Source organism: Zeugodacus cucurbitae, chromosome 2, assembly GCF_028554725.1.
Source record: "Zeugodacus cucurbitae isolate PBARC_wt_2022May chromosome 2, idZeuCucr1.2, whole genome shotgun sequence".
Classification (NCBI taxonomy): Eukaryota; Metazoa; Arthropoda; class Insecta; order Diptera; family Tephritidae; genus Zeugodacus; species Zeugodacus cucurbitae.
Window position 1 is genome coordinate 17,384,233 of NC_071667.1, and position 23,963 is coordinate 17,408,195.

At 32.1% G+C, this 23,963-nt stretch overlaps 3 protein-coding genes across 7 annotated transcripts in view; 2 read left to right on the plus strand and 1 right to left on the minus strand.

The window, feature by feature from the left end:
- Positions 1–23,963, minus strand: part of Fbxl7_1 (F-box/LRR-repeat protein 7) — a 280,685-nt gene that overhangs the window by 110,247 nt on the left and 146,475 nt on the right. For 2 of the 3 annotated variants that reach the window (XM_054225169.1, XM_054225171.1), the window contains one exon: positions 8,563–8,602. The gene's annotated coding sequence lies outside the window, so the exon portion shown is untranslated. Of the gene's footprint in view, positions 1–8,562; positions 8,603–9,856; positions 10,012–23,963 lie in introns of those variants that run through there. The other variant, XM_054225170.1, reaches the window with a different exon arrangement.
- On the plus strand, positions 186–18,135 carry LOC105218244 (cytoglobin-1). Of its 2 annotated transcripts, none has more exons than XM_011193688.3 (4): positions 186–345; positions 15,024–15,275; positions 16,750–16,914; positions 17,124–18,135. In XM_011193688.3, exons 2-4 carry the CDS (start codon positions 15,111–15,113, stop codon positions 17,259–17,261), a joined length of 468 nt encoding a protein of 155 aa, XP_011191990.1. In that variant the 5' UTR covers positions 186–345; positions 15,024–15,110; the 3' UTR covers positions 17,262–18,135. The 2 variants fall into 2 exon arrangements, with proteins under 2 accessions (XP_011191990.1, XP_011191991.1); XM_011193689.3 differs by lacking the exon at positions 186–345 and adding an exon at positions 8,902–9,155.
- Npr1_0 (atrial natriuretic peptide receptor 1) overlaps positions 23,408–23,963 on the plus strand; it is a 144,819-nt gene continuing 144,263 nt past the window's right edge. Inside the window, exon 1 of one of the 2 annotated variants that reach the window (XM_054225161.1) lies at positions 23,408–23,923. The gene's annotated coding sequence lies outside the window, so the exon portion shown is untranslated. The remainder of the gene's footprint in view (positions 23,924–23,963) is intronic. The other variant, XM_054225162.1, reaches the window with a different exon arrangement.

Consider the following 23,963-nt stretch of genomic DNA (forward strand, 5'->3'; position numbering starts at 1 on the left):
GTTTTGAAATTTATTAAAAAACAATAACAAATATACTGCGATTGCACACGCACCGGCAACGATTGTCAGCCGGCCATAATGGGCTCTCAGCTATTGATTGATCTTGTATGACGTGTATTTGCTAAGGCTAACAGTTATCACTGCGACCCATTGCGACCGGCAACGGGCAGGAATTTAAAACTAAACCGCTGACGCTCACCGCAATTCAGTATCAGCTCTACGTTGAAACAGTGCGGACGTTAAAGTCTAATTACTTCAAAACTACTCAATTTGAATTTGTGCTAAGTGTTGGCACTGTCAGTCGGTTTCAGTGCAGACAACTGAGAAGAGTAAAGTTTTCAAAAGGTATTGTGGGGACTATTTAAATTATTTGTTTATATTTTTTTTGCTAAAATTAAAGCTTTAGTTATTTTTAAATACTAATTGCAAACTCTTATCAGCAACATGCCGGTTGCGATTTATCAATTAAAAATTATCTCAATTTGCGCAAACAACAGAGTGATAAAATTCTGCGAAAATGTGTGTTTTTATGGACTCGTAGATATTTTAAAAGTGTGTAAAAAAATACTAAAAAAATAATATGAGCTTTTATGTTCAATAAAGTGTTGCAAGAAGTTGTTAAATAAATACAATTTTTTTAAATACGTAGGATTGTGCTGAATTCTTTGAAAATATCTCCACTTGAGCCATAAATTTGTTAATGATTTTTAATTTTCTGAAGTAATAATTTAATATACGAATCATTTTCTATATTTTTTTACACGTATTCTATAAAGTCTCATTCGCTCTCTATCATAAATAACTAGATATTTGAATGGTTGAAACTAGGTCTCTTAAAACTATTCGAATAACCTGGAAGCCGATTATTCGAATATCCGGTTTGAAATCGTACTAATAAACAATTAATACTATTGGAATAGTCGTTCTACAGCGATTATTCGATTTTTTGTTCTGCTGCGAGTATTTGAATAAATGAAAATTGTTTGAAATCCAGCAGCCTTTGACTTATATGTTTTTAATTTGTGAAAATTTCAATTGTGTACGTACATATATACAATTTCCGCACCATTTTTCCTGAGTTTCACTTTTTTCAATAAAAATAAGAAAATGAATGAACTTGTACTATTCGAATAGTCGACAACGAACGATTAAACGGATAGTTGGAAATGAGTGGTTAATCGAATAGTCGATGACTTATAGTCATATGACTGACTATCCGGATACTGTAAACCGATTATTATTATTCGAATAATACCATATCTGGTTAAGAAGCCAAAAAAAAAGAGTTTTTTAGCATTTTTTTTTAAAGGGAAGGAAATGATTGCGGTAAACGGAATTTTAAGACGATAGTGTACTATATTTAAGGCTTAAAAAACAATATTTATTATTAAAAAAAATTCAAATTTTTTCAAAGTTGTAAGTATTTTTCTGGAGCGCCTGGATTCTGCACTTGTAAATCGGTGGAGGTGATGGAGGTCGTGAGATGCATCTGAAACAGTCGAACCAAATTTTTTTCTAATTTTTATAAGGTTCTTTTCTTTATGAACTAAGAAAATACCGAAGAAGTTAAAAAATTCCAAATTTTATCGAAGTTTGAAAAATAAATTCACCTTTTTTTTAAGAAAAAAATTGACTTTAAGTTGCAAAACAAGTAGTTTAAATAATACTTTTGTCCAACTTTTTTAGTTCAAATAGAAGATAATTTAATACTGAAGCTAGATCACTTTCGTTTTTTTTCGATCGGACATGTATTATTTTTGCTTTAGCCGGCACCGCTTTCTAACACTTGTGAAAATGAAAACTCGAGAAAACGCGCTTTAAAGTTCTCACCTGCTCGACGCTCGGCCACTAAAACTGCTCTAGCTTCGAAAATATGTCGAATTGGCCTCTGGAATTTTAAAGACATATTCTTGGATAGTTTTGGAAGATATTTAAAACAAAACAAAAAAATCGATTTTTTGAAGCCTGTAAAGCAGACTACTGCCTTAATCTGGTTAGTCGATTAGTCGAGAGCTTTAGTTGAAAACTTTTCAATATTTAAAGGTTATTTTAAAGTGCTATGAAATTAATTAAATTATAATTATTAAATTTTAGCCTCAAATATGTGTGAATAAATGGTCAACTCTAATATATTATATTATTTATATCACAGCAACAAAAATAAATAATTTCGTTGTAATTATGTGGTATTTACGACAAAAGTACCGTAGCAAAAGTTCGTAGCAATCTCGTACTCGTACTGAGTGTGTGAAGATGATGTGAAATAAATTGAAGAGCAATTATGATTTTAAATAATAGCTTTGTATAGAAAATATATGTAGGTGGTTGTAAAAAGTATTTGTTGGAAATTTTATGGAAGAAAATAAATAATATTTTAATAAATTAAATATATTAAAATATTTTAAATAAATAAAATTAAAAAAAATATTAAAGAAAAAATATTTATAAATAACTCGCTCTCCCTAAAAAAAACATTATCGGATCCAAACAGGGCTAGATCTCCGAAAAGGCAGCCCTTGACCGGATAAAATTCGGGTCAATTCCGGTAGCGTAGAACCGGCTGCGTTGGGAGTTGTACATAGCGCTCTCCCTCTCGACCTAGCGGTTCATTTACCGGCAAACAATAACCGCAAATTTTTATGTTAATTTATTTTTATTAACTTCTCTCACCCTCCTTTTATCGCATTTAACATTTATTTACTTTACTTTATTACTTTATTTTAAGAACATTCATTCATTAATTGCTGTGTGGTAATTGTAGTGAATTTACTATTCACACGAATTCCATGCTTAATTGAGACAATAGCGCGGGCGATGGTGTATGTGTACACTACACGTTTCGTATTGTATTACTTAATTAATTAAAATATTGTGCAATTCCGCGTTTTCCGCTGAAAAACAGCTTTCAGCAAATTTTATGCCTTCACTTGTCACCGCTTGCGGCTACAAGCTAACGATTTTATAGGGCACTATAACATTGTAGTAACAGTATTCATTATATTTGTGACGCTTTAAATTGTGAAGCTGTCATGTGTTTGTTGTAAAGAAAAAAACAAAAGCAACAACACAATGGATTGTCTACATTTGACCTTTGAAGATGTGTCTTAATTGCTGTTTTCATACAGAAGCTGTCAGCGGCAGGCAAAAGTAAGTGACCATTGATAGAAAGTGAAAACGAGAGAGATAGAGTATAGTTTTTTTCTCTTTTCTATCAACTACTTTTGTGGCTGCCAGTTCGTTAGCTGACATGTTTTTATTATGATTAAAATTATTTATGCGATAAAAATAATCATCAAAATAAGAAAAAATTATAATAAATTAAGAAAGAATTCTGCCAGCAAGCATTCAACTCGCAATATTCAAATACAAATTTAGTTTAGTCATTTACAAAACAAAACTATAAAATTTGATTTTGGCTTCATTTGTGCTTACTATAATTATAGTTGATAGCGTTTTTTAGCATGTGATTATTCAAAAACAAATTTATTTACTTGACTCATTAATTTCCGATAACCTTTCACCGCAGCTCCCGGACTAAATCATACTGTTTTCATATTCAAATTGATAACACTTTATTTATTTAGTAATGCAAAGTCACTCTTTTCACGGCACAATATTTTGTGGTTATCATGCTAAGAATGGTTTCTGATGAAATTAAATATAATTCAACAGCAATATTTCTACGAAAATACTTAAAACAATAATACAAATTGTAATTTTTGATTTTAGTTTTCTTTTTATAAAATATCTTGTATTGGACTGAATAAAATAAAAATAAAAAAATGGATATAAGACCTTTTGAAAATTAAGAAAAAGGTTCTAAACAAAATTACCGTTATTTTTTTTCGAAACTTCAAAATATATGATTTCAATTTTTTGATTGGAAGCTGAAAGAAAGCTTGATGAAAACACAAATTTAAAAAAATATATATATTTCGATCATATTTTTCACAAATATTATTTAAAAAAACTGATATAATCTGTTTGAGATTCAATGAAAAACGTCTCAGTTTTTTTGTTGAAAATGAATATTTTTGGTAGCGGAACACGAGACATATAGTAAGATCTAAAAATAAGTGGTTTCTTCAAATATTGCACTAATATCGGAATTTTTTAATAATATTTCTTTATCTGTATATTATCGCTTCATGTTTGATACTTTCTTCGTTATTTTTCTTATAAAACCAAAATTTGTTTATTATATTTTTGTTTATTTCTGTATTTTTAGAAAGTTATAAGACCATTCTTCAACGCACATAGTCCTTTAAATTATTCCAAAATTTAAATATAACATTTTTCCCTTTTCTCTCACTCTTTATTTTGTTGTTTGAAAAGCTCTCTGCAAAGCTTTAAGTGCACAAGCAGAGAGAGAGACTGATACAATTTTACAATTCTTCCCACAAAATAATTCACAAGTGGCGTGTGAATGTAGAGAGCAGGTTGATAGTACGTTGTATATGTAAATATGTATGTATATCAACAGTATCTACATGTGCACGTATTTGCATTATTACATAAAGCACATTGCCTACAGGTGGTACTTGAGATTTGTGTATTTACTTATTGAATAAATACACGAGTGTACACAAAGCATATTTATCAGCAATATCTATACATTTTTATGCGTACATAAATGCATACGTGGACAAAAAAATAAGAACAGTTCTTAAGTTCGTTAAGAAATAAAATCTTGAAAAAAAATGTCTATTCTAACCAATTGAAACACTGTGTGTTATTATAGGTCCAATATGCAAGTTGGATCCATTGGGGCCTCACAAGTAGCCTGTGATATGGAATATATTTCATCCCAAATCTTCTTGTTTTTGACTTGACCCTTCCAATCTTTCCTTAAACAATTCTCCACAAGTTTCCTATTGGAATTAGGTCCGGAGATTGTGAAGACCAGGTTAAAATATCTATTTTATTATGACGAATTTAATATCATACACGTGCCAACGTATTTGTATGGTCTTTGTCCATTTGAAACCTCCACTTTGGAGGCAACATTCATTGTGCAAAAGGGCGCATAGCTTGCTAAATTGAATATGGGGCCGTAAATTAATTGGTCCACCTTTTATTTTAACTACTACACAGTAGCAGTAGAATCATTACTATTCCGTAATGCTGTCACCACCGTGGTTAGAAGTTTTTGCCGTATATTTAACGTTAATTGCTGGATTTTTTAACCCATTACCAATATTTAGCATCACTTCCAACCAAATTCACCTTGATTTCGTTTGTCCATAGTGTGTTATAATTATTTTTTTTCATTTATTGAGCCATTCTATTTTACATGTATTTTAGCGATCTCGATGGGACAGCTTCGTTATCTCTGTACCAATATCGGCGCTTTACCAGCTGTTCTTCCATAACGGTTATTTAAAACCAGACATCTCACAACTGTTCAAACACAAATTTGAACTCCTATCTCCCCCATTATTGCAACAGCTCAGTTAAATAGACCACGTCACGCTGCAATTCTGACGAAATTATGGTCTTGTTCTTGTAGTTTTGCGAGGTCTACTACTTTTGTAATGAGTTTTTTTCGGTAAAATGGCATTTGTGAAAGATCTTCCAATAAGTCATGCAATTTTCCTAATACTTTTACTTTAATTTAAAATTTTTTTCTTAGTATTTCTCGCACTTCCGTTAAATATTGCATCACCCAACCAATATTTTTCTTTAAAAAGTGAAATTATTTACAGTTAAACTATCAAATTTCTTTTCGTTCATTAATGCTAAGCATTACAAATAACAAATATATTTTTTCGTACTATACTCCAAGCAACCGAATTGATAATCTGTTCTTATTTTATTGTCCCTCTGCGAAACATTCATATTGGCAATAGTCGGGGAATTCTCAGTAAGCGATTTAGCTGCGCAATTGCAAAACATATTTTCTTTTGTGCATGATATGCCGCTTTATATTCAAACAAAAAGGTTTAACAAACACGATGACACTAAAAAATAATTTTCGATCGAATATTTCTGGGTTAAGTGTTCTTATTTTTTTGTCCAACACTGTACAAATATATGTACGTTTAACAGTTTAATATAAAAATTATTGAAATTTCTGTTTGTGTACACAAGATTATTTTGTAAATATTTTGCAGTAAAGATTCTCAAGAATGTGAACATAAAAGCGTTTATTGCAAATTCCTTTGCAAAAAAATTCTTAATAGACTACATACATATATATGTACATGTATGTATATGTATTAGCATATATATATATATATATAATTGCTACACATGCCGCTGCTTACCTTTTAAAGTGAAGTAGTTAGCACTCAGTAATTAACATGACGCCGCGCGGCAGCAGGAAATGCTAACAACATAACACATATTACCTGGAAAAATACTTATCTAGCAAATTGCGAAGATTTGCAAAAACCTAAATAAAGGTGCGAAACAAATGTGTAATTACCTTGCATTACTATTTGAAAACAGTAATTAAGCTTCATGCACTTGAAATGCGTAGGACGGAAAGATGAATGTTTTAAAAGGGCAAAATTTTTTTCCAATAATAAAAAAAGTTAAACTTTTTTAATGAAATAAAAATGAATAAAAAACACAGCAGAAAGCTTAATATTTAAAATATTTTTAGGGACATGTTGATAACTATTCAAAAAAATTAGTCTAATAAAACAATATAGCAGTTTAAAAATAAGTAATGTAAAAAAAAAAAAAATAAATAAATAAAATAAATAAATACAACAAAAAAACTTTGAAGGCATTATAATTAAAAATAAATAGAGTTGCCAACATTTTAAAAGTCAATGAAAAAACTACAAGATCATTCCATCCATAAAATGTGGTCATCAAAAGTGGAATCTCTTCAAAAAACTAACATTGAAGCTAGAAAATTGAAGTGATAAAAAAGAGTTCCCTCGACTCGATTAAATAAAGTACGGTTTCGAAAATTTTGAATTTTTACCACACTGACAAAATTAGTTATTGTTATTTGTGAGTCATTCGAACTTGGTACAAAGGCAGATTTGTGGTTGGGCAAATATTTGGCGCTTAAACCAAAAAAAAAAAATCAATTTATGCGAATCGAAATTATAAACAAAATTTATCTGTATTTACATCGTCATACATATATATACAGATTTCAAATGTCATGCATTTATATAAATTCAAGTACGTTGTACTTCATAGTGATATCGCATCGTTTAATATATTAGTATCTTATCTGTTAAAAAACATAAATATATATTTACTTTATGTCCACATGGCCCGGCATTGATAAACTAGTAACTCTCTCTCTCTCTCTCTCTGCACTCAGCAGGCGTTAAATTGTGTTGGTTATCTAAGAATCAAGATAAGCAGAGAAATTTGTTTTTGCAAACAAATATATTTATGGGTTGCCGTGTATAGAATACAAATTAAGTTCGTTTGGAGGTAGAACAGTTTTTTTTTTTTAATTTAGGTGGGTTTCAAAATTTGGAAATTGTTTGTCTTATTAAATAGTGATGTGATAGTAAAATGTTTAAAATATTATAAATATAAAATCAATCCGAATAAAATTCTAAGGCCTATCTGGGCACGTCAATACGAATGTAAAACTTTAAACGCATTTATCTCGAAACTCTATTTTTCAAGTCGGTGGACATGATCCCTCCGAAAGTTATGAAGCAATTTTGTTAAAATTTTGCACACACCTTTGGACTAACATTTTCTAGTTAATGAACGAATATTTTTTTTTATTACAAGTATTTTTTTCGAGCCAATATGTGGCGAAAATTTGATCAAAAAAGTGTTGGTTTAAATTCTGTCAGGTTTATCTAGCTTTGAGCGAAATAGATTTGGTTTATTGTTTTTAGATGAACCAATAATGAGTTATAATGTCCAGGGTAAGACCTCTTTTTGGACACGTCGTGGGAGATGAGGTGCCACCAACTGAGTTTTCGGACTTTTCAAATAAAAATTTCACAAAACACCGTTTAAACATGTATCTTTAATACGCTGAATTGTTTAAATGAAATATATGAATGTATATACAATGGAAATTCAATAACTCGAACTTCTATAAGTCGAAAATCTCCATAACTCGAACTTTTGAATTGGCAATAGCGTTTAGAAATCAAATTTCATACAAATTTGCTTCCATTACTCAAACTTCTATGAGTCGAAAATCTCCATAACTCGAACTCTTAAATTGGCAATAGAAGTCAAATTTCATACAAATTTCCTTCCATAAATCGAACTTTTCGACCAGGGCATAATACAAAATTTAAAATTTTACTATCAAAGAACAATTTTAAAGGAATCCTTATATTCGTATGGAGGCGAACCAAAATATGATATAACACTTATAGATTTCATAAATCGTGTAACAAAGGCGTGAGATACATACATCAAGAGACAAAAACATTTTTGTTTTAATGAAAATTTCTATAACTCGAAATCTCTCTAACTCGAAGTTTTTTTGTGAATTATGATGATTTGAGTTAGAGAAGTTCCACTGTATTTAAACAAAAATGTAAAAATACACTTGCTTTAGCCTTTGAAGCTCTAAGATATTATTATTAACTCAGAAAGGAATTTCTTTAAACTTACCAATTTTTGGGATTAAATATTCGATAGCAGCATGAAAGCACTAAAAGGGAAAGAAGATAAAAATGGTTAAATTAATGGATTTTGTAATTATGAGACATAGTGTACGATTTCATAAAACACTTTTGGTATCCAACATGATTTATATGGGACAAAAATACAAAAAGTTTTGCACTCAAATTATCTCAGAAATATAATAAATGCATGAGTGGCAACCCTTAAGAAGAGATACACAAACAGAAAAGTTACAACAAACAATCTGCCTTGGCGCGCTGCGAGCTGAGTGCAACGTAAGCTTTGCTGAGAAAGCAATTGTCAATTTGATTGCAATAAAATCAGTGCTGATTTACATGAAAACGAGTGCGGACGAACTTTGTGAACGGTTGTAGTGAAGAACATAGTGCACGGATTTAACGCTAAACAACAAATCGTTAGTTGTTAAACACTAGCAGACGGAAGAAAACGCAACTGGACTTTAATTTAAGTACAACCACATATGAAAGAGAAACAATGCAATTAATAAATACGCGTAATAAAATTGTTGAGAAACATATATAAAGTATTATCTTACAAAAAAAAACGCGGTATAATTGCAGGTAAAATACGTTGTATGAAATGATAAGGCAAAAGAAAAACTCAGCAAATTACAGCGCTCGAAAAGCATTGACACGTTACAATGTGCTACTGTGTGCACTGTGAGCAGTGCAGTCAAGGAGTAAACAAAACGCAATTAAAAAGCAAAAGTGACGATAAATTAAGTAAATAAATAAAAGCGTGTATATATATATATTTTGCGTACGAAATGGGGTTAGTTAAAAAAAGCTGAGTTGTAGGGGCTTGTCAGTGCGTGCCGTTAACAGAGAGAACAGCGTAAATAGATAGCAGCGGTATTGATGTGTTTATGTGTGAGCATACACTTAAGTTTGTGTGTACACTTGTGTGTAAAAGTGCACGTGTGAAGCTTTAGATTGCTTTGGCACAAAGTTTAAGCATAACTTAAGGCGCAAGAACAGATTGTATGTAAAAATGTTAATAAAATTACTATAAAGCAGTATTAGAAAAAATACAAAATAAGTAAAAATTAAACTAAAAATATGAAAAATACAAAAAGTATAAAAATTATATATTATCAATATTTTAAAAAATATATTTAAATTATAAAAAAAAATACAAAATAAGTAAAAATGAAACTAAAAATATGAAAAATACAAAAAGGATAAAAATTATATATTATCAATATTTTGAAAAATATTTTTCAAATTTACATAAATAATAATCATATAATATGTATTATCACCATTAAAAATGTCACGTCCTCGAAAAGCGAAAGTGAAATGTCAACTTAATGGCAACTACACAGAAATGCCATATACGCTAGACATTTATGCACTTAAATTTAATAGATTTCTGCAAAGTGTGTCCTTGTGCCTGACGGTAATGTTGCTGGCCGCTTATTGTGGTTGAGGCGGGTGGTCGTAGTGGCGTTGGTTGTTTTGCATTTACATTGCTTGCTTTGGACTGGTTTTGTTACTTTTGTATTTATTTCTTTTTATTATATGCTGAGATTCTTTGCATTGCTTCAAGTGCTTTTTACGTGCATTCGCAAAGTGACAACAACAAGATGCCTGCAGCTACAACAAATAAACAAATAAACGAAAGGAAATGCATTTAATGTGCATATGGCATATGCACTTCAGCGTCGGTTTTTTCTGATTGCAGTATATTTGTATATATTTATGTAGTTAGATTGGTAGTGAATTTCACGGTTGTTGAATACGGATGGAATTGGTATATTTGATAACTAAACTGGAATTAGTATCTCGCTATAACTAGGAAGTGCTGTTTATATCAAGGGAGGGATCATAATAAGATTATCATGAATCAGATTTCCAAACTGTTTGTATAAATTTAGATCAAATTAAAAAAGTTTGAATCCTCTTGTAGGTTCTAAACACGATTATGTTGCTTACTTAGATTGTAAATATGTATTACTTAAATATTCAATCGTTTCGAGAATCCGGAAAATATAGATTGACATTTATGGATCTGACCGGATTGCTGCTCTTTAGGAAGCATATGATTTCGAATAAATTACGTTTATAAAAATTTTTAAGTAACAAAAAGTCAAGATCAAGGTGTTTCCAGCAATTTCACTTTCACTACATTAGAACTACTCCCATTTTTTTACCAATTCATCGGTTCAATTTAAGTCACTTAATATCAGTGTTTCACAAGTGCATATCTTCTACCCATGTATGTACTAACTGCTTTGCATATCTGTGCAATAATACATTTACAACTGTAACAACAAATTCATTTCACATTTCTTTGCGCTCACAATATTTCCAAGCCTCCTAGCGAGATAAACATGAAAATGGAAAATAAATAAATAAATGAAATGTGAAATAAAGCTCTTACGCTTACGCTGAAGGCGAAATCATATCATATGCGCACCGAAGAAGCTGAAATCTGTACAGCCACACTCTTATGTTTGTAAATCGTTCACATGCCTTACAGCATATCACAGATATTTTCATGGCCTTCTGCAATTTATCTGTTTACGTATGCATGCGTATATAAGCCCTCGCCTGGCATACACATATGCTTCACTAGTTGCAGGAAATGAAAGCAATACGTACGATATGCGTATGAGCGTAAGATAAATAGTATGCAGGGATTTTATTTATTGTCAGAAGCTTTATTGCAAATGGGAAGTTATTACTTTTTTGTTAAATTTTTTTTACTCTTTTTTTATTTAAAAAAAATTAAGCAATAAAGTTGAACTGTTTATGGTTGACATAGGTAGCCAACTACCTCTACTCAGTCAAAAAATTGATAGAAATACTTGCTCTATTTTTAAAACCTATAATTTTTCCTATCTTAACTTTGTAGCACTGCATTTACTTGCATGAAATAAATAATAATATTTCTCATGCTTTTTTCAAAGCAAAAGTCAAGAGTCTCACAGCTTTGACATTAATTGAACTATATTTAAGCATCGAACTGCGACAATTCGGCGCCTGTTCAATTATGCAAACTCTGTGATCATGCCACTAACTGTGATTTCTTCATCCACAAATGCAATTCCTTCCACACCACGAGTTTTGCCTGTCTGCATATTTGTATGCATGATTTAATTATAAGCGCAGTGGATGCATGCTCCTTCCGTCTGATTGGTTGCGGTGAGAAAAATTATTGGCATAAATACAAACACATATGGAGATTACGTGACTGTGTCGACTTAAGTTAGTTCGATGAGGAAGTTCGTTGGTTATTCATTATTAGATGATTTTGAAATCCTTCATAGATAAACACCTCTTCCCTGTAGTGAATTGAATTTAAAATCACTTTAGTTATTATTTCCGTTAAATTTTCGTGCGACGTTGTGTCCATTATCCTTGAAAATATTAAAAATTTCTGCTTCTGTAGATGGCAATATCTCTTTTCTATAATTTTTTTCATATAGTTTAGTTGGACCTGGTGGTTTGTTGCAGGTTTAGATTAGAATCTTAACTGATTTTCTAACATTTTCCCCGATATATATATTTATTATCAGCTTAGAGTACCGATTATCCTTAGGTACCTTATATTAGGTTTCAGGCTCAATACAGGTTTTGACTATCATTGAACCACTCCACATATTTATTTCAACTTCATGTCCATATTCTATATTATTTATATAAAAATTCACCAAGCTAAATAATAGCGGATGGCTGAAATTGGAATTCAAAGCGCAAACCAAATGAATATCTACGTATACAGAGGTCTTCAATATGCAACGAAATGGCCAGATTTGCACATGTCTGTATGTTGGCCTCAGGGCATTAACACTTGCAGTGTGAAACAAACGCTTCTAGTCATAGTTGGTATGCATTTTGAGTTGAAATGTTCACATATTTTAAAATAAATAACAAATAACAAATAATAAAAATTTATGAGGTTATGGTTTGCTCAGTATATACATATACATTTATTAATCATCGGACTACATTTATTTGAGCCGTTTTAGAGAAATTTTTAATAAAAATGATATACAAATTAATATTTAAAAAATTATATTCATGACTAAATAGTATGAATAAATTGGCAGTTTAATTTTTAAGACATTTACATATGTATATACATATGTATATACAAATAAAAGAAAGGGTTATCTGCTCGAATTTCAAAAAAAAATTATATTGAATAAATTTGGTTGTGAATACTGAAGAATAAGTAAAAAATAATATCATTAATTAAATGAAATAAAAATATCAAATATTATTGAAAAAAAAACATAATAGGTTTGAATTTATAAATATAAATTCTGAAATTATACAATCTTATAATAAATACACCAATTTTAACATTCAATCTTTCAATTTTCCAACAATTACACATATAACTCGACCTACATGGCGTATACGTAACGCATTGCATTTACACATGTTTTCACAACCACTTGAATGAGTATTTACTTCCTTTGCGTACACTAAGCTTGTTGCCTCATTCCTCTACTTTATTACTATTGCATTTGTGCCATTTACGTGATTTTCATCTTCCGTCTCACCCCCCAACTGTCCTTTCGCTACAAGTTCATTGTCTGCCAGCTGGAGACAGCTTCCAACAGATGTTTACTAAAAGCTTAACAACTAACAAACAGTTTCACTCAGTTGCTAAGGGCAATTTGCGTAGCCTTGTTGACTGAGTTTGTGGCTTCCTTCTGTGCACTTTTCATCTGACAAGCTGTCAACTGATAGACTGACTAAGTGATTAAAGTGGATTTAGATAGACAGGTGTATACGTTTCTATAGGAGGGTGGTTATTAAATTGCTTAAAAAAACACTTTTTAAATAAATTTTACTGAAAGTCAGCGATTAAAATTATATAAGATATTATCGATTATATAGTATCAATAAAAAACAATTATCTTGAGTTTTAAGTGGTTAGGGTGTTTAATTTAAGCTTTGGCTAGTGAGCTATACAGGTGATGTAGTCTGAAATAATCACAGTTTGGTTTATTTTTGGATCGCCCTAAGGTCCTTTTTATCGAAGTTTTACTCTACATAAATTATTTTGAATTACAGCAACAATAATTTTACAATATGTTCGTAGTATTTCGATTAAAAAAAATTTATTTTAAAGAAAATTTAAACCGTATATGTATTTTATCCTTCTTCTTCTTCTTGACCGTCCAAAACAGCGCGCCACGTATCCCTCCTTCTGGCAGTTTGGCGCCAATTGGTTATTCCAAGCGAAGCCAGGTCCCTCTCCACCTGGTCCTTCCATCGGAGTGGAGGTCTCCCTCTTCCTCTGCTTCCACCAGCGGGTACTGCATCGAATACTTTCAGAGCTGGAGCAGCTTCATCCATTCGAACAAGATGTCCTAGCCAGCGTAGCCGCTGTTTTTTTATTCGCTGGGCTATGTCTATGTCGTCGAAAAACACATACAGCTCATCGATCCATCGTCTGCGGTATTCGCCGTTGCCAATTCTTAAGGGACCATAAATCTTCCGCAAAACCTTTCTCTCGAAAACTCCTAGTGCCGTCTCATCGGATGTTGACATCGTCCACGCTTCTGCACCGCAAAGTAGGACGGGAATGATGAGAGACTTGTAGAGTTCGGTTTTTGTTCGTCGAGAGAGGACTTTACTTTTCAATTGCCTACTCAGTCCAAAGTAGCACCTGTTGACAAGAGTAATTCTGCGTTGGATTTCCAGGCTGACATTGTTATTGCTGTTAATGCTGGTTCCCAGGTAGACGAAATTATCTACAACTTCAAAGTTATGACTGTCAACAGTGACGTGGGAGCCAAGACTCGAATGCGCTGACTGTTTGTTTGACGGCAGGAGATATTTCGTCTTGTCCTCGTTCACCACCAGACCCATACGCTTCGCTTCCTTATCCAGTCTGGAAATCTGGATGATATCGATATCATCGGCGTACGCCAGTAGCTGTACACTCTTATAGAAGATTGTACATTCTATATTTAGCTCTGCAGCTCGTATTATTTCCTCCAGCATCAGGTTAAAGAAATCACACGAGAGTGAGTCACCTTGTCTGAAACCTCGTCTGGTATCGAACGGCTCGGAGAGATCCTTATCGATCCTGACGGAGCTTTTGGTGTTGCTCAACGTCAGCTTACACAGCCGTATTAGTTTTGCGGGGATACCAAATTCAGACATCGCGGCATGTATTTTATCCTACTGGGTATATAAACTGGCACGTAGATTCCAAGAAATGTAATTGTGTATAGATATAATTACGTCGGCCATAAATCTGTCACTTTGTATTTCAATTAGTAATAGCACACCAAAATGCATACTGTCAAAGCGTAGATAAAATATTAGCGAAATCAACAACACAACAACTAACGGTTAATTGAAGAAATAAGAACAATAATTGAAGAACATTTTGTATTAAATTTTAATATAAAAGTAATTACTGATTTTTTAAATTTCTCTATTTTCCTTTTTTCATTGCAGAAACTACCAAAGACAAGCCAAAGCTTAAGCTTAACTAAATAAGATTTTTTTTGTAAGACCAGAATCTAAGCAAAAACTAATAACAATATGTCATTGAACGCTGAGGATATTGCTGAAATCAAGAAGACCTGGGCCATTCCAGTTGCTACACCAACTGATTCCGGTGCGGCGATTTTGATCAGATTCTTCACAAAATATCCGTCCAATTTGGAGAAATTCCCATTCCGTGATGTGCCAATTGCGGAATTGAATGTGAGTTATATAAATGTTTATACAAGCACTTTTGAAATGTATCACAGATATTGTTATGGAATATAAAAAATCTCTTTTAATTGCTTCGAAGTATTTTTATACTCTCGCAACAAAAGTTTCTAAGAGAGTATTATAGTTTTGTTCACATAACGGTTGTTTGTAAGTCATAAAACTAAACGAGTGAGAATAGGGTTATATATATCAAAATGATCAGAGTGACGAGACGAGTCAAAATCCGAATGTCTGTCTGTCCGTCCGTCCGTCTGTCGTGCAACGGATAACTTGAGTAAAAATTGAGATATCTTAACGAAACTTGGAACACGTATTCCTTGGCACCCAGAGGAGGTTGCTTTAGAAAATGGGCAAAATCGGACCATTGCCACGCCCACAAAATGGCCAAAAAAAAATCTATAAAGTGTTATAACTAAGCCATAAATAAATATACAAAAGTAAAATTTGGAATAAAGGATCGCACTAGGAAGGGGCATATTTGGACGTAATTTTTTTGTATGTATCTCGCAAACCAATAAAGCTATATAAACCAAACTTTCTGTAGTCGGTTCTCTTAAGTACCCCACCACACGCCATGAAAATAGTTGAAATCGGATAATAACCACGCCCACCTCCCATACAAAGTTTAGGTTGAAAATTACTAAAAGTGGGTTAACTCGTTAACGAAAAACGTCAGAAACCCTAAATTTCACAGAAGAAATTGCAGAAGTAAGCTGCACTGAGATTTTTTTACAAAATGAAAATGGGCGTGGCGTCGCCCACTTATGGGTCAAAAACCATATCTCAGGATCTGCTCGACAGATTTCAATGAAATTCGGTATATAATATTTCCTTGACACCCTGATGACACGTGTGGAAAATGGATGAAATCGGTTTACAACCACGACAACTTCCCATATAACTCATTTTCGAATTCCATCTTATTCCATCACTTTATAATATATACATAAGGAACTAATGAAGATAGCAAAATAAAACTTTACACAAATACTGTATATGATATCTGGCATCACCTGTGAAAAATTTGTCGAAATCGGACTATAACTTTTCAATCCCCGAATATCGAATATGAAGAACTCAGTGCCTCATGGTAACTTTTCACCGAAAATTTCGGTAAATCTCTCAGGTTTATTAATTTAATTCAGAGGAAATATTTTTCTTTTAATAGTGTGTTTCTGTACCAGAAAAGGTTAAAATCGGGTCATAACTTCCCTTATATATGGATATACCTAATTATAGGATTTTCAAAAATACGATGAGCTTAATAGCGGGTAATATGTGCAATATATTTATGCCATATGGGTCAAATTGTGTGTTTTCTTAAAAATATAGCAATAAATTGCGAGAGTATAAAATGTTCGGTTGCATCCGAACTTAGCCTTTCGTTACTTGTTCTTATTTAAAAAATAATATTTAAACATTAAAAAAAATGCAATAATTTTATTTTCCATCGCATTTACAGAACAGCGCACGCTTCCGTGCTCACTGTGGTCGCATTATCAAGACCTTCGATCAGTCAATCAGCCAGCTGGAGGAAGAAGGTGGTCTGCAAAAGATTCAAGAAATCTGGGAGGATATTGCCAAATCGCATGTGCAACGCCATCACATTGCCAAGGCTTCATACTTTGTAAGTTGGTTAAGTTTTGTTTATTATATTTTGGAAGAATTAGAAATTATTTCAATAAAAATTTTTAAGAAATTAAAAAATATTAAATATTTATTTTAATAAAAAAAAATATAAAAAATTAAAAATTAGTTAAGAAAGAAAAATAAAATAAAGTAATAATGTATTGTATTCATATTTTATTAAATTTCTTTTTTCATTTAATTTCATAGGAACTGCGCGAAGCCATTGTGGAGGTGCTGAGCGAAGCGTGTAATTTGAATGAGCGCCAAGCGCAAGCCTGGAACAAATTGCTTGACATCGTCTACGATATTATCTTCAAGAAATACGACGACTTGGGCGCCCAATAATGGTGGAATCACAGGCAGGCGTCAGAGTACTGAAGTTAAGCACATGCCAACATACACAAACACAAACACATCTATGCGCACATGGCAAAGGCATGAGCGCCAACTGCAAAGCATGCAACACCAATTGTTTAAAAATGTTTGTGAAATGACACCGTTCACTAATACATATACACACACACACAAAAGAAGAACACACACCCACACACACATTTAGGGAATATAAACATTGACGCTTTAACCTGCTTTTGTAGCGCGCAAAAATTTTATTGTGACCGCAAAGAAAAAAGAAAACTAAAAGCAAAAACAAAAAAAATATGAAAATGAAAATGTCTTTAAACATATCTAAGCATAGTAGCAAATGAAAATTTACACAAAATACTCGTATGTAACTGCAACATCCCACCCACGCTAGTGTTAGCCACAACGCCTTTCCACCGATGCTGCTGCCAAACTAACGGTTGCAAGCTGCTGGTGAATGCTGTTTTCTTTTTTCCTTTTTTGTGTGCAATTTATGTTGTTGTTGTTATTACATACATATCTAATCTCGCAGTGTTTGTTGTTGTTGTTGCATTTGTACGTCACCCCAGCCAAGAAACTTTTAGTCTCTGCAACGCTTTTATACACACACACACACACCCACACTCATATAAATAAACCGAACAAAAACAAAAGCAAAAGCCCTCAAATGTACGTTGTACTCTTAATGTTTCCGTTTACCTCTAAAATAACAAACAAAGTGTTAAAATAAAATAAAATAAAAATATTATAATTTTTTTGCTAATGGTTTCTAAACTTTGTAATTTTGTGAATAATATAAAATGTAAGAAAATAAATAATAAAAAAATAAAAAAATATATATATAAAGTGTGAAAATTACCAGTTTTTGTTTTATGTATAAAGTTAAGGTTGTTATGCATTATCATTCACGAATAGTCAGACTCATAGGTCATAGGACTTCCGAGCTGCTTTAGTCGTTAGAAAAGTTCCATCAAAGTTATTCACTTAAGACTAACTTAGCGTATTTCCGCTATAAAGTCCGATATAATAACGTATTTGGATTAAAAACTATATTCACTGGGAATTTCATAAGAAATAAGTGAGTACAAACATTTTTGGCATAGTGATGGCTGTTTCTCAAATCAAACTCCTAAGTCGAACAAAAATCTGCAGGAAGAACTAATAAAATTCCAAGTATAGTACTGAGTAGTACCCACTTCCAATCGCAGGATCCTTAAATTAATGGCAAGCTCCAGTATATTACGACATAATAACTGAACTAAATGATGACCGTCTAAATGTAGGACTCATGGAACAACATATTATCTTAGCTCTAGATTCATAAGCACCTAATTGCATGTTGTCGATGACCTCATTACGAAGAGAAAGTGTTTAAAGTATTCAGAATAAAATGTTGGCGTACATATCTTGAATCAAAACGAATAATACTAATGATTAATATTAACCAATTTTATTTAATCGTCGCCCCTTACCATGCTTTTGACTTCCGCAAGCTAGAAGAGTGAGCAAGCAAAGATCTACAGAATTCTTATACAAACTTAAAGACATAGCATCCAATAAAATCAGAAGGCATTGCTAAGTCACACGAATTTAAGAACTTTTTAACACCTCCCCCCCTCCTTGTCGCAAGTTGTCACATTTTGAACTCACCCCCCCCCCCCCCCCCTGACATGACGACACCCATTTTCCAATTTTATGGATTTATCATAAAATAAAAAAAACAGATTATTCTATTTATTCTTATATTTATTGAATAATCTTTAATAAAATCAACATTTAGTTAAATATTAAAGTAAAGAGACAACTAGTCAAGAAATAATCAGAATACTACGACTTAGAAACTTATGACTGTTACACGGCAGAAGACAATTGTCAAGTAAACAATGGGAACGAATAGAAGTCACTGCGCCGGCACGAAGCATGTGCGATAGTGATGAGCAATATTGCTATTTTTGAATCACATTGATTTCAGTGATTGCTATTTTTAAATCACTGTGATTTTATATTGCTATTGCGATCACAACAAAAAAAAACGAATTTATGAGAATGTATTCTCCACTTTTTTTGTTTAATTTTTTACATTCATTTTTATTAATTTTAACAATATCCAAAATTTACCTGCTTTTGTAATCACAATTAATTAATTAATAAATTTTAGGTATATCTAACTGCTTTTGTAATCACCGTACCCAAAATTATCAAAATCACAACGAAGATTTCTACTGTGATCACCGAACAGTGATTGCTACTTTCGAACTGATATTGTTACTGAACAGTGATTGCTACTTTCGAACTGGTATTGTTACTGAACAGTGATTGTTACTTTCGAACTGGTATTGCTACTGAACAGTGATTGTTACTTTTCGAACTGCTACTGTTACAGTGTTCGAATTAGAATACTGAACTCGTATATGTAATATGATCGAACAAAAACACTGAACTTCTCTATAGCTACTGTGATCGAACTCAACTTACTGAACTGCAATTGCGATTGTAAATTACTGAATTGATCACAGTTGCTATATGTGATTTTTCAATCACAGTGAAAAAATCACCGGTAGTGAAATATCGCTCATCACTAATGTGCGACGGCACTTGTCAGTCTTGCAAACAACAACAAGCATGCATACGCAGCGGTAAAACCACGCCACCGCCGGCAGAAGTAGTGCGTGATCGGCGTGGTACAGAGCAGCCAGTCGTCTAGCACCCAGGAGTGCAGCAGAGCGGGAAACGATATTGCCCTAAAATTTGAAATGTGATGTCACAAAGCTTTTGAACCCCTCCCCCTGCCCCTTGTCACACAATGTCACTTCTGAATCATACCCTCCCCCCCCTTCAAGGTGTGACGTAATTTATGGAAGGCCCCTTAAGTGTTGGAAACTTTTCGCACAGGAGCTAATTGATCAATTAAACGGCCCTTGCTCGCTTAAAGCGCTAATTTAGATCGATTCGCCATACAAAATAAAAAGTTAATTTTACTGCATTAATTTTTAATTGTGTTTTAATCGACTCGAAAATGAAATACAACTCTGCGACAAAGAACGTATTTGTAATTACATATACGATTGGATGTATTTTTGATAAAATAGCATTAATACTGCTCGACGGTAGATGTCGCTGCTGGAAATAATGGCTGTGATAATTGAGAAAATTGAAACTCACCTACTTCATATGCATAGCATAAACAAAAATGTATAACAGCTGATCGATTATCGAATAGCCGGCAGTGCGAAGGGCAAAAACTGGTTTCTCAATAAAAATTTGAATGGATCAATTAATTTGTCTGTGCGAAAAGGCTATAACTTAAGTTCGGTGAGCATTATATGAGTATAATGGAAAATTAAGTTCTTTTTTTAGAAACACAGAACATGGAACCTCGCATATTTCTGTAATATTTGTATTATTGGTTTCAGAAGAAATATTGGTGCTTGCACGGTAAGATAATTGTACGAAAATTGATGATCTTATTTTCTGGCGAAATTCTTTAAATAAATATATGTATATTAAGCCAAAACTTTCAACTGAGGTGTTGAACTTCCAATAAATCAACAAAAACAAGCTTCTTTGATACTTCCTAAGCTAAGGATTGATTTTTGGAATGGAATTTTTGTCAAAGATCGGATTGCAAAAGATCGGAAATCTATGAACAATTAACTGCTAGTAAACCATGGTGTTGGTTGATCCTCATACTCGTATATGTTCATAATGCGAAAAAAAAATCTCATAGAATACATTAACATTTTAATAATAATTAGTATATATCTAGTATCCCAAGGCATTTAACAAAATAAAATAATAAAGCTAAACAGTAAAATTTAAAAATAAATTATTTTTAAGTAATTAAGATAAATAGGAATTATACTGCACTTTAGTTGATATGTACTTTGCACACTGAAACGCAGTTTTTATGTTTTCAATAAATTTAAAATTCAAAATTAAAATCAAAACATTACTCTAACTGAATTTTGTCAATGAATATTAAACAGCAGACAAAATTTTGTTACATTTTATATACATTTGCATGCTTCAGCTGAACTAAGTGAAATGTGTTCTCTTTAAATAGAAATGTTTTTCATCTTCTAATAACGCGAAATGCAATCTGGCAAATGCCCAAAATTTGCTTGCAAAAAGAACTCACATCAAAGGTAAGGCCAAAGCGATCCAGTATTAATTCTTCCCAAGTGGAATGCAAAAACTAAAGGCGAGTAAATGCACAGTTCTATTATTAGAATGACCGTATAAAAGTGAAATAATTTTAAAAATAGATATTAGATGATTGTTGCTAGAGAAAAAACTTAAAGCCCCTGTATTGTATTGCAGTATATACTGTTACTTTAATAAATATGCAAATACAGCGTCTACTAAAACTCTCAGCTGTTTGGCATGGCGTATGAGTGACGTGCGGTGCAAAAAGTAATGACTGCTTAAAAAGAAATCAAAAAGTAAACCAAATTTCTTAGGTAAGCTGCATTTCAGAAGTTGATTTACGCTTTTATTTTCTATTTTTTAATGCTTTCTCTTTCTTTTATTTTTATTTCCTGATTTTTCAGCACAAATTTTGTTTACTTTTCTTATTTTTTATTATTTTTCTTATTTTTATCTATATGCAAAACATAGTTTAGCGAAAGCAAGATCTTAATAGCTCTCTAACGATAAGTTTGCATTTCTTTTCTGTGAAAATTTATGCAACGCTAGAAAACTTTTGCGCTGCAAACACTGAGCTGAGAGTAATAAATTTGCTCAAGCAGAAAAAATATGCTCCCAACAGATTCATTTTAACTTTTTTATGGCGTGCAATTGCTTAAAGACATAGAAACTAAATAAAAAAAAAAAAATTCTCATTTCGCTTTTACCAAATTCGCTTTCCATTTTGGCATATTTTTGAAGCACACGTCACTCATACGCCATGTACGACAGCTGACAATGAGCGTGTAAATATATTTTTTGCAGACACTGTTAAATCATTTGAATTTAAAATAAGTTAATAGTTTAGACTGTATAGAATTTTTGGATTGAATAAAAAATTAGACTACCCGTCTAATAATGATTTTATATTCTTGACGCCACACTAAACATTTCCTCAAAGGATTACTTTCAAATAGACAAATCGTGCCTATAAAAGAAATCAGTTTCGTTTTATAGCAATATACCTCACACTATCTTTTTCACCCCCCAGCTTCTAATATAAAGTAAGAATTTCAATATTTCAATTACCTCTTCCATTCTTCCAAATATGCGCCAATTTATGAGCCTTTAAGCAAAAGCTCAAAAACTTATTCAACGGTTATACGGCATTGCCACTGATTAATTTAATTAATTTAAGATTATATTTCTTAGGGCTCTCTATGGAATTTTTGAAATGTTGTAATGTTGAACGAAAAAATTTTTTTTTAGCTTTTTCTAATGAATCGGCTAATTGAAAGATAATCCTCATCGCAATTGTAAATGAAATCTAATATATATGCATACAGTGTATTCCATGGTAAGGATTCACAGAAAATTCATAAGCCGTTTCGACACAGCATAAGTGTTGGTTTCACAATTTCTTATAAAAGATACCGTTTCGAAATAGAATTTAAAAATGAAAGTTGAAGCTCCCAAAAATTTTGAAAATATTATTATTGTAACTCATCGTATTATTCGAACTCATAAATGTTGGTACAATTTTATAATAACTTTAATATTTTATATTTGAACTTCAAAAGCTTTCTTCATATTCAAAAAGGCAAGCAACCGTCAAAAGCTCAATGGGTTAACAGAAAGTTCGTTTTTGTTATTTTTCTTACCATGCTAACAGATTTTCTTATCAAAACTTCAACCACAGAACCATAACAGCGCACAGCTTACTACAATATCTGTTAACCCATGCATAACAGTCAACTGCTAATTAATATGACATGCCAATGTTAATTATATTATTTATCTTTTGCTGAGCATACAGTACAACAAAGCCTTTAACAGCTGCAAAATCGCTACTCCAACACTGATAAGCCAACAGCACGCGTTGTTATTGTTATTCTTCGCCTAGTGTGTATGCGTGTGTGTGCGTTAAGCGTAATTTTATTGAAGTTGCAGCATGGAAGTAACGAAAGTGGTTAATAACATTAGTTTCAGTTCCGCGTTGGTTGCAGCCCTGTGTGCTACGTGCTTCGTTTTTACCGGTATTACATCGGCGGTTGTGTAGCGGAAATCAAACTTAGCGTAAAATAATACAAAAATTAAAAAAATAAATACAAAAACGCGTCGCAAATTGTGCGTTTTAGAAATTTGATGAAATCAAGTGAGTGTAAAAAAATTTAAGTAAAAAGTCGAAAAATGTTTGAGTGTCCAGACAACAGCTGTGAAGTAGATGGTTAATTTCACAAATTCACACCTAACTGTGATTGAGTGGGCGTGAGGCGTTAATAGTTGTAAATTTGTATAAGCTTTTTGTGGCCGGCAATTTTGGCTACAGTTCAGTGTGTGCTCTCATGTGGTTTCTTTTGTGTTTTTAGTGTTAAAATAATCATGAAATTCATGGAAGGTGTTGAATATACTCTTCAAATATGTACATATTTTGATGTGAATTCTCTAAAACTGAATCATTAAGTAAATTTTTGTGTGCCTAAATGAAGTTATGCAAGTTTCTAGGTCATTTAACAGAGGTAAATAACAATATATGTGATAATAAAAAATAAATTGCTA